The following is an 11,479-nucleotide window of genomic DNA, read 5'->3' as shown; positions in this document are numbered from 1 at the left end:
CTCTCTCTCTCTCTCTCTCTTTCTCTCTCTCGCTCTTTTTTTTCTCTTTCTATTTATCTCCGCCCTTCCGCTGCGTGCCTTGACTCTTTGACCCCAATTTCGAGTCGTAAGTCATAAGGTCAAATCTATTTCCCCCGAATGCGGCAGATCGGAGTTCCACCGATATCTGATATATACATATGTATGCCACATATCGAAGATGCGTTACTCATTATCTTGAAATGATAAGAGATTATATTTTCCTCCTCCTCTCTCTCCCTCCCTTCTTCCCCGTTTGTTGTTTTATTATAATTTATACATGTTACAGATATTTAGCCACGAAGTATGGACGAAGCTGGTTTGTGCAATCAATTTGATGTTCTCTCACTGTTTTACTGTATCTGATAGATGTTCAAGCAAGTAATATTTTTCTTGATTGAATTAAATTAGCGATATTTTTATTAAAAATATGTTAAATTATATTTCATAATTTATTACATTTTATGACATATTAAATTTCATAACTATTTTAAAACGCATTTACTTTCATTCCTATACTAGACTTTTACAAATCTGCCATCTTATAATCCTTTCAAATTTAAACAGCGACGCAACTGTATGGTTTCGGAAAAATTGTCGATCCGTCCACAGTTTCGGTAACGAATGGTCGCTCAGTGTCCTTTGATATTATTATGACAAAAGAACAGAAGGACTGAGTGTAAATGGTCAGGCTGAAAATGACGTATCGCATAAGAGAGATTACGATCGTAATTTTTGTGTATGGAAATTAATCGGTTTCAAAATTGCGTAACGTGGCAAAACAGAATTATAATAACAATTTTTATTAAATTTAATATTAAACAATAGCTTAATTAAATGATGAAACAGTTTTCGCACGTGTCTTTTAACTGCACCAAATTCAGCAGCAAATCTATTTTGCGTTGTATTCAAGTTCAATTTCCAGTTCAACAAATCTTTTATACCTCGTGAAATTTATCAAAAGAAGAAATATGCAATAATTGAATTAATAGAATGTACGTATAAATGTTCGTTTTATAGGAAAGTTTTTTTTTGCATAAATTTAAATCTACGCAAATGAATGCTGATGTGACAGCAGCTTTTATGAAAATATTTCACCTGACTATTATGCGCGCGATAGCATGGTCAATTAATTGACTAACGAAGATACTTTTTACTTTTTTCTAAATATACATTTACGCGTTGTTTCGTTGCTCTCGTTGCCCATTTACGTTGCGTTATATTGTTGTTGTAATATGCGTATGTACATCGCTAAGTAAACGTTAAGTTAATCAATAAATCGAAGTGATTATATAGGAGAGACGCATGTAATCTTCAACCTTGTCATTTCAAACTGATGGTACGCACGCATATGTATGCATATACACGATCTATATGTAGAAAAAGAAAAAAAGAAGATATTGACCACTTTAATTATCAGAGATTTCAACGATGTGATAATGTATTAAAATAACACGCACCGTCGTATTGTCTGTATATGTTACCTTTCGACTTCTGATTGTTCTACTGCCAAAGTCTCTTATTATACGTCAAGTTACACGGCAATTTGCGACATTCTGCTGTAAGTAATCATCCGCTTCTTAAGATTTTGTATTCCTTCTCTATTCGATTGAACGCCAGGCGCACTTGGAAATAATTTTGTCGCAATAATTATAATTGTTAAATAAAGCGAGAACGCTTCTTTTCAATTTTAATTAATTCTAATATCTCCAATTATGCATCATGCGACACGATTTCACTCGTTAATCGTGCATGCGAGCGTGAGCGTATATACATTGTAATTGCTCGATAAACAACATGATTAGTTACGAATCTGTAGGCTCTACCTGCATTATCACAATTTCAGAAGATTGCTTTTTATTGTGTCTCACCCTTTGCATTTGTTTGTGCTATTTTACTGGCGACGTGATGCGATATTCTGATCTACAGCTTTTCATTCGACAGAAATACTATGTCCGTTAGAAACAAGAATTGAATGAATCTCGCTACTTCGGATTGCGTGCTAAAAAAATATTGAACGTCGTGATATTACTTCAAACAGCTTGTTTTTTGAATCGTTTAAACAATAAAATATTACGGAAAGACTTCTGAAAAGAATTATCTATTTATTTTCATATCCATATTTATGCTACATCAATGTCACAGAAGGTATCGCTTGAATATATATAATATCTATCCTTTTTATGTACAAGTAGAAGTTGATAATGAAATGAATTTTTCATCAGTCGGTTTCACTAATTCGTATTTTTCGGTGACTCCACCAAGATTGTTTAATTCTCTGACCAAACTCCATATATTGACTTTACTTGAGACTATCAGTTTTCGTTGATCCTTGCCTTGGCTACGTGATTTAAGACCCATTGTTCGCGCAACTCTGAAAGATTGAAATATGTTACCTTCAAGGACATTTCTTACAAATGTTATGTAATTTTTAAGCGACATACTGATGAATCACAATTCTGTCTTCTTTAGGGAAATCCAGAAACACAATGTCTTTTCGCGAATAATTATCCGTTTGTAAGAGATCTTTAAATAATTTTCGACATTTAGTTTTTATTTCTTGTTCCGTATAAGAATTCTTTTTCAGACCAAGACCTTCTCGATTTATTTGCGTCTTAACCCTAAAAATAAAAAAATGAAAATTTATAAACAAAAGGAATAAAAGAATAAGATTTTTTTTAGAAATAAAGGAACAATATCGTTTCTCACTAACATGGCAGACATGGGTTCCACAATACCCTGTTCAGATTTTCCAAGACCACCGCCGGTCCAGCCCATCATTTTCATCATATTTTTCCCAATACAATTAGATACTTTCCAATTGTCTTCAGATTGAGATTCCTGAGACTTTAATTCTTCTGTCGTTACAGTTATTTTTGTACCTATGTCTCCTTTAACCTAAATTTTACAATGTACGTACATATAAAAATGTTTTTTAAAAAAGATACGAAAATTGTATTTCTCTCTCATTCTTTTTCTCTCATGCAAAGATGATAAAAAACATTACATGTTTTGCTACAATTCATTATAAAATAACATAAATATCAATGCTAAGGGGATTCAAGATGTTCCTATTTCTTTAAATTAAAGACATTTAATTTTCTTTTACCTTAACCGTATAACAGTGTTTTTGTAATTTTTCTAATGCAATAATAGCTGCTTTTTGTCTGGCTACTTTCTTATTGATATCAGTGCTACAACTCAATTTTTGTGAGTCAAAAATAATAGAGCATTCCCTGAAAAGAGAGTTGATAATGAGAAATCTTCTATGATAATTTTTACAACTGTTAATTTAATTTTTGCAACTGTATCTATAAATACAACTATATATTTATGAATTTATATTACATGCATACGCGTAAACACTTACGCGCGTGTGCACATAAATAACACGCGCGCGCGCGTGTGTGTGTGTGTTTGTGTGTGTGTAGAAACAAAATAATGTTCTCTTTAAAATATAATACAAAAATATGCTCACCAGCCTTCTTCTATCTTAGAGTACTTCCAACGCATAGCGATACCAGATACTCCAGCTGACATTTCTAATATATTTAGTACATTATCGTTAGTACCTGGTTTTTCCCATAGAACAATGTCTTCGTATGGATGATTTTGAGCTTTAACTAAGACATTCTTCTCTGTTTTTATTTTTTTAAATGGTCCTTCTTTGATATCAAGATTTTCACAAGACTGATAATTGTAATTCAGTATACTGGATATAGATTCTTTTTTAATATTAGGAAGCAATTTCATTTCAGTATCAAGCTTTTTATTTTTTTTAGAACGTTTTTTATTTTTTTTACGAGATTGGTCAGTATGATTAGCTGTGTTCGATATAGGATTAGGCATACTCGGTATAGATTCTTCTGTGACAGTGGATGTTTTAGCAGCGCATCCTTCAAATATAATATCAATATAATTATCCAGAGAGATGGCAAATAATACTTTACTTACCATCCCTGTAATTATTACATTTAATAACAGACATATATGGTGTATAATAAAATACGAAAAAAAGAAAAAAAATTATTAAGTCACAACTCACAATTTTTCTTTATACCTTTCACCTTAGAACTAGCTGCCTCTGATGCTTCCACAAATGTTCTTTGTAATTTTTTCTTTTGCTTTTCTCTATATTCGGCTGCAACATCTTGCGATAATTCTTTGACTAAATCCATTGTTTCTTGTGGATATCTATAAGGAATTTATACAAACATATGTATAGCTGGAAAAATATGATATATATGAGAATGATTGTAAATGCCAAGTCAATCTTGATCGGCATCACATATATATCATTTCATAAAAAGAGATTAATTAAAGAAAGTTAAAAAGATTATAGATTTTAAGACTATATTAAGTCTAAGAACCTGAAGGAAAAGGTTAAACAGTTTCATAAGGCCTAGTATCATGGACTAATACTGACAACACCTGAACAGAAATCACAGTGACATTTTTCTGATCTAAGTAATATTTATATAGCTATAGTAGCAACAATAGTGAAAGTAGATACGACTATATCAATAGATAGAGTTACACCTGCTTCCATTACTGCAATTACTATGCTTGCTTTTAAATTTATGACACTTGTCTCCCAAGTTCTATTTCAAGTACAATGAGTATATACTGACTATACATGAGTTTAACCACAAAAATCAAACTCATAGGATGATTTCCAGCAATATAGATGACACAGTGTATAACACAGTATATAATTCTGTGCTTTTCAATTGTGTTACAAGTCAACATATATGTATACAGTTAAAATGCGATGCTGTTCGATTGTGTTACCGTTTTATATTATTTTATAAATACAAATTTTTACATTACCATTTATTTTTCTAAGAACCGATAAAATTTTGAGATTGTATCCAGATATATTCAGATATAGATATACAAGATCTTTTCTTTATTTTATTCTGGAGGTGAAATAAAAAAAGCTAAGCAATATTTCATCAACAAAATGATACAGTAATACTGCCACACAGCGTACGACTGTTCTATCATCCACTGATGTAAAGAAAAGCATTCTAATATATGTAAAGGCAAGAACAACATGTATCTGTCAGATCATTACCTGCATCCTAACAGTTCGACATTGACGAACACTTGGGCTAAACAAACGAGTATATCTTCGGGGAATTTATGTTTGTGGGTCAGCAGAAATTTACGCCGTAACTCCCAGTGCTCGTCAGACTCGTATTCCACTTTATGTTGTTCCACGTCCCAATCATCAGACATACTCATTCTTGTCTTAAATTCTCACCTTATAAATATTAATAAATGTCTTTGGTAAACAAACACGATTTTAAAGATAATTCAGTTCAGAGACAGTAATTAATCTCTATCTTACTTTTTCCACCGTAGGTTAGAACATATTTGTTGATATTTTGTGTAACCAAAAATACAGAATAATCTTCTTTTAGATCGGAAACGCACGAGAAACTTCGTGTCCACCAAACACGTGGCGACGCCTAGAACAAACACGATTCGCGCAATAACCAATCATTGTTTTGCTTTTTTGAAAATAGTGGGATATGGCGAAACATGATTGGTTGTCACGCGATCAAGATGCGATATTACTTTTTAATGTCAAGTGCGATACGAACTTTATGTAGTTATGATCGTTGCGGATACTATCTAGAAGCCTTTAAGTTGAGACGTCAAACTGTCACGTTGTAACACGAGGATTAGCGAATATCGAGAGCAAGAGTTAGAGTTTTCCTGCGATGACAGTTGCCGATTAATCGTCAAGCGAGAGAAGGGTATAAATATAATTATGTCTAACAATAATATCACTTTACCGAAAGCTCCTAAGGACTTGTGCTTCTCCGAACTCGATTTCGTACAGGTTCGTACGAAATCTCTTATTGCCACGTTTACAATATTTACGAAATATAAACTTAATATTCTCTCCCGTTATATTTGACGTCGTAGGAAAATTTCGATGTCGACACATTTCTGCAAGATCACAGGAAGAATGGCAAACTGGAGACAATGCGGGATGATCTTGGCATGTATTTGAAATTATTAAGATCGGCAATGATTGACCTAATTAACAGGGATTATACGGATTTCGTGAATCTGTCTAGCAATTTAATCGGACTAGATAACGCCATCAATGATTTACAAACACCGCTTGGACAGCTGAAGGAAGAAGTTATGGTAAAAATGAAAAAGTACAATTACAATAAAGAGATTCTGTCCGATTAAAGTTTTAATCATTTTAGAATTAAATTGACATCAGAAATCTCTATTTTACATAGTTGTGTTATCTATTTGGATTCTAGTGACAGAATTTTGTTTTGACAGCAAGTGCGACAAGCTCTGGATGATGAAATAACAGCTATTTCTGGCAATTTAAATGATAATCTGAAGATAAGAGAACGCAAGCAAAGTTTGCACAGTTTACAACATGTGTACAAGTCGCTGAGGAAGCTTTCTTCCATATTATGCATGAAAACATTTATGGAAAATCCCACAAAAATCGATGTTCTGGAGCAGGCTGCAATTGAATTGAATCAATTAAAATTCCATATGTCTAGGTGTAAATCGGATATTTCAGTTGATCAAGAAAAGGTAGAATTTTTAGAAACAAAATGATACTGTGTTTATAGCCAAATAAAAAAAATAATAGTCAACTAATAAACTAAAACGATTATTTCTCAACAGGAAACCATAGAATTGGAAAATTTATATGTAACATGTCTGAATGAATTATTCTTGGCATGTATACATGAGAAGAATTCCAGTTTGACAATTCGTTGCCTTAGAATTTATCTTACGCTTGACAAAATAACAAATGCAGAAGAATTAGTTAGACACGAACTTGTAAGGCCATTAATTTATAATGTAGTTAACGAAGATAATCTTCAAACTGATCCACTTGGCCTGCAAAGCATTTATCATAGGTTACTGAACATTCTAAATGTAGAGTTGAAACAGTTGTTAGATATCACATTACATCCTGAGAGGTATTTACAAGTTACATTTGGTTATACATATAATTTACACATTTATAAATACTCCAATTATTATATTGATAATAAGAACAATAAGAATATTATATTGATGTTGCAGAATGTCTGTGAAAGGATTTAATTTTTTGGTGAATAGCTTTTGGGTTGAGATCGAAGAAAAAATTGAGCAATATATAAAATCCATTTTTGCTCCGGGAGATCCGGTACTATTTCATAAAGTAAGTGAAGTATTAAAAAAATGTGCACTCAATACCCAGATAGAAATATATAATTATCACATTTTCAGAGGTATACAGCTACGTTAGAGTTTTTAACAAAGTTAGAAATAGAATGCATTACGCCCGAAATTTTGGCAGCACTGAGAAATCATCCACAATACAAGAATTTTCTCAAGAAATGGAATTTGCCAGTGTACTTTCAAATTCGATTTCAAGAGATAGCCGGCACCATAGAGGCAGTGTTAGCTGAGCCAATATCGCCAGATTCAGTTAAAGCTAATTTAATATCTCTAACGCAAAAAGAGTTCTCGCTTCATGCAACCGATGTGGTCTGGGATAATTTGCTTAGGATTTGGACTGATGATATCTATTTATATCAACTATTTCACAGGTAAAAGCAACCACTTTATAATTCTCTGAATCATTTTCATTTCAATCTTAATCTCCTCGTGATTAAAACTAATGCAACTAATGATTAATACTATTATCAGATTCTGGAAACTCAGTCTTCAAATAAGCTCGAGATATCAAACTTGGTGTCAGAGTGCAATGAAACAAGTACGTTTTCACATTCAACTTATATATGTGTGCATGCGTGCGCGTATGTGTAAGATATATACATAAATTAGATTAAATCTATGTATATATAGAAAGTATAACAATTTTTATATTTAAAGATATGGCCAGTGATAAACAAAACTAATAATTCAAATGATTCGGAACGCTCTACGAGAGTAAACTTTCTAGTGTATTTGTATATTGATATAGAAAAATTGATAAATGCTTTACCATCTTTCTTACAAATGGTACAGTCAAAAATTAAAGACGAGACTGTTACAATATCGAAATTACTAGAAGGTAATATATATGAAGAACTATAAATATATAATTATTTTAAAGAATTAAGATTTAATTTATTAATTCTTGTATTTTAGACTCTCTAGGTGAAACATCGAACAGTCTATCCAATCTTTTGCCTTTAGTTACGAAAGAAATCGTGAATGAGCTCTCAGAGCAATGTGTAACATACTTGAAACAAGTTAGCGACATTCCTCGATTGTTTAGAAGAACAAAGCGAGATGTGCCGACTAAACCTTGCCCTTATGTAAAGAGCGCAATGATTCCTCTTACAAATTTTTATACAGAATATAACAAGATCATTCCCGAAAGTATTATTCTTTGGTTAGAACTAACTTTATCCTCGTTAACAGAAAGGTAAATTAATATTTTCTTTTTATTTATTCTTTATTATTTCTTTAATAATATTGTTATATAAAAATCTGAAAACGTTTTCAAAATTACTTCAAATTAATTATGGATATAGTAAGAATATTGAAATTTATTTTAGTTATTTACTATTCGTTACGGATGTGTTAACGTTTGTACAAAAAACTGAGGAGAGTTTGAGGAGATTGAAAAAGATTCGTGACAAATCCACTGAAATTCTTCCTTCGGAACCACAGGGAACCAGCGATGACGAAAAAATACGTATTCAACTTAAAGTAGATGTGAATAGTTACACAAATATGGTAAGAAAATATTATGCATTTCAAAAATATATTTTCTAATTATTTAAATTTTTTAGGTCAAAGATCTTAATATTTCAACTGATAACATACATCATCTGCAGGAATTGATAGATGCTGTAGAAGCGGCTGTTAAAAAATGAAATTTGCCAGCAATAATTGTTTATTAAATTATATAAAATGTACAGTTCAAGAATAACTTAAATACGTCGTCAATTAGCAAGTTATTAGTCACTGTAAAAGTTTTGAAAGTAAGAAACATCTCTAATTCGAATTGTTGCAATCAAATTGGTACATCAACCAAATTATTATTTATAATCATATATAATGATTTTATTTTGATGTACATATACTTTATACGACATAATAATGTACATAAAACATTTTTGCACAAAATTTACACTGTCTATTATTTCGATATTGTTTATATTTTATTTTCTTAATCATAATTATAACTTTGAAATCATTCATGAATTGACGAAAAAAAAAAGAGGTATTAATTCGAACAACTTTACATTTGTTACGCGTTGATATATTTGTCTTATAAAATTTAAAGTCTTCTCTATTTCCCCAATACACAAAATATAAGAACAATCTTATAATAAATTTTAGATTTCCCACGAGTCGTTTTGCGGCAATTCGATCGTATAACCCACATCCTGGTGAGGATAAGCGGGATCCCACCAATTCAAAATACTATATCCGATAACATTACGAAGTATTATTTGATTTGTTAACGTACTAGGAACATCGGACGTTCCGAATCCAAGTTGAAGTCGGTATTCTCTGAAGCCGGGCATTAAGTTTATAGATACTGTTTGCAGGACCAATCCGATCACCGGTGGTAACATACTATACTTTAAGCAACTCACCTACACATAAATTATTAAATATATTAAAATATATTATACACAACACATGCACGCATGCACACACGCACGCACGCACACACACACACAAAAATAAAATGAATGTAATGTATGAATTGAATTTCTTTGAGAAACTATGAACAAGTTCTACATTACAAACCCTAAGCACTTTGCAACCGTCTTCGGGATTAACAGCTACATCTTCCAATGTTTCGAGAAATTCCGTTTTTTTAACATCACACTGTTTATTTTGCTTCAACAGGCTGTTACGTATTTTGGAAACTTCCTTCAACTTAAAATAGAAATACCACCGTACTTTCCCTTCCTAGGACACACCACAATGTCGTTATATATTATCATGTAACGTGAAATAAAAAACGACAAATTCAATACAATTACATAATTACTGTTAAAGATATACGAAAGAACAGCTACACATTTACTTGAGCTTAGAGCTTAAATGTGGACAAAGAGTTATTCGCAATTTACTTTATGCCACATGAGAATGCATTTTCTTTTCACAAGAGAATGCGGTTCCTCCTGTCGTAAGTAAGACATATCATCTCCTTCTCCTTCCGATGTTCTAAAATAATTGTAATGTAATGCCCTGATAACGCAAGCTCTTAGTCCATATAACCTCTGACATTGTGGTTGCAAGCGCTCTGGTAAAGATGGTACGAATTTGTAATATCTAAAATTACAATCTGATTTTACAAATAATTCTATAATCACGCAACTGCATCATATTTATCATATTAACAGATATGTTACATTTTAGCGCTATTAATCCATTAAAAAAATATCAATATAATTTGGAAAGAATTTTTATCTTTAAATTTATAGATTTTAAATTATATACCATTATCAATATAATAAAGTACTTACGACTTGTATAAATGAAACCAAAATTTTCCAGTAGTAGTTACGTAATAAGAACTTTTGCAAATCCTTGCAAATTTTCCTACTGCTTCAGGTTGTATGTATTCTGAGATAATAAACCATATATCTGATGGGTAATCAATTCCTAGTCAACAAACATAATAAATTTTTGTAATATTTCTTCATATATGATACTTTATATGTTTATGATTTTTATCATTGTAAATATTTGTTTAATTAAAATATATTTCCATTTACCTTCATCTTCATCATTATTATTTTGACATTTCGATCTTCTTCTATTCCTCCTTCCTTTCGTATCTTTTAATAAGTTCTCTTCATCCGTGTCACCCCATACTAATTCCTCTTCTTGTTTTGTTACTTCTTGTTTCACTGAATAACATTTAAATAACAGAATTAACAATATCTTGTGCAATACCAATTGTAATATCAGAAAAATAGAAATACACAAATATTGAGGATTACTTTAAACAACAAATTATCATATTTACACTTTAACAATAAAAAATTTTAAAAAATATTATAATTTATTTTCTAACCTTCATTAGAGACATTTCTAACCGATTTCTTGAACTTTGTAGGTATCCGTAAAGCATTAGCGGAGTCATCAATGGTCATATCTGCTGTAAAATAAAAAAGTGTGTCAAATGAGTCTAATTTTATCAAAATTGGGATTAAATTGAGTATTTACCATATCAAAATAATTATATACAAGATAGAAATATTTTTTAATTTATAAAAAAATCCACTATTTTAATCCACTATTTTAAATATATTATATTAATTCAGTTCTCTTGTTATTCTACATTTATTAAAAAAGGAATTAACATTTATATATAACTTACGTTATTTCAAATTAAAAAATTTAAGCTCAAATAGAGACTATTTATGTAACTTTTCATAGATATATATTGACAGAACCTTTATTCTTCTTTACTTTAGATAAATTTCGCACAATGCAGCGACAA

At 30.9% G+C, this 11,479-nt stretch overlaps 3 protein-coding genes across 3 annotated transcripts in view; 1 reads left to right on the top strand and 2 right to left on the bottom strand.

Annotated features, from left to right (window-relative positions):
• Positions 1 to 2,199: 2,199 nt before the first annotated feature.
• Positions 2,200 to 5,265, bottom strand: LOC105625094 (NF-kappa-B-repressing factor). The gene is made up of 7 exons (XM_012206436.1): positions 5,096 to 5,265; positions 4,079 to 4,212; positions 3,497 to 3,914; positions 3,128 to 3,254; positions 2,732 to 2,916; positions 2,463 to 2,639; positions 2,200 to 2,392 (listed from the first exon to the last, which is right to left on the bottom strand). Exons 1-7 carry the CDS (start codon positions 5,263 to 5,265, stop codon positions 2,200 to 2,202), a joined length of 1,404 nt encoding a protein of 467 aa, XP_012061826.1.
• A 532-nt stretch (positions 5,266 to 5,797) lies between these two features.
• On the top strand, positions 5,798 to 8,885 carry LOC105625093 (conserved oligomeric Golgi complex subunit 2). The gene is made up of 11 exons (XM_012206435.1): positions 5,798 to 5,869; positions 5,956 to 6,183; positions 6,331 to 6,597; positions 6,691 to 6,992; positions 7,099 to 7,216; positions 7,285 to 7,607; positions 7,708 to 7,774; positions 7,894 to 8,074; positions 8,152 to 8,431; positions 8,565 to 8,745; positions 8,802 to 8,885. The coding sequence occupies exons 1-11, from the start codon at positions 5,798 to 5,800 to the stop codon at positions 8,883 to 8,885; spliced, it is 2,103 nt and encodes a 700-aa protein (XP_012061825.1).
• A 465-nt stretch (positions 8,886 to 9,350) lies between these two features.
• Positions 9,351 to 11,479, bottom strand: part of LOC105625092 (transmembrane protein 183-like) — a 3,248-nt gene continuing 1,119 nt past the window's right edge. The window contains exons 2-7 of the mRNA XM_012206434.1: positions 11,051 to 11,131; positions 10,749 to 10,883; positions 10,497 to 10,635; positions 10,101 to 10,302; positions 9,772 to 9,936; positions 9,351 to 9,614 (exon numbers count right to left, since the gene is read on the bottom strand). Of these exons, the coding sequence (XP_012061824.1) occupies positions 9,351 to 9,614; positions 9,772 to 9,936; positions 10,101 to 10,302; positions 10,497 to 10,635; positions 10,749 to 10,883; positions 11,051 to 11,131 (986 nt within the window). The remainder of the gene's footprint in view (positions 9,615 to 9,771; positions 9,937 to 10,100; positions 10,303 to 10,496; positions 10,636 to 10,748; positions 10,884 to 11,050; positions 11,132 to 11,479) is intronic.

The sequence above is a fragment of the Atta cephalotes genome (genome assembly GCF_000143395.1).
Source record: "Atta cephalotes unplaced genomic scaffold scaffold00107, whole genome shotgun sequence".
Lineage (NCBI taxonomy): Eukaryota > Metazoa > Arthropoda > Insecta > Hymenoptera > Formicidae > Atta > Atta cephalotes.
This window is presented reverse-complemented; position numbering and strand designations above follow the sequence as displayed.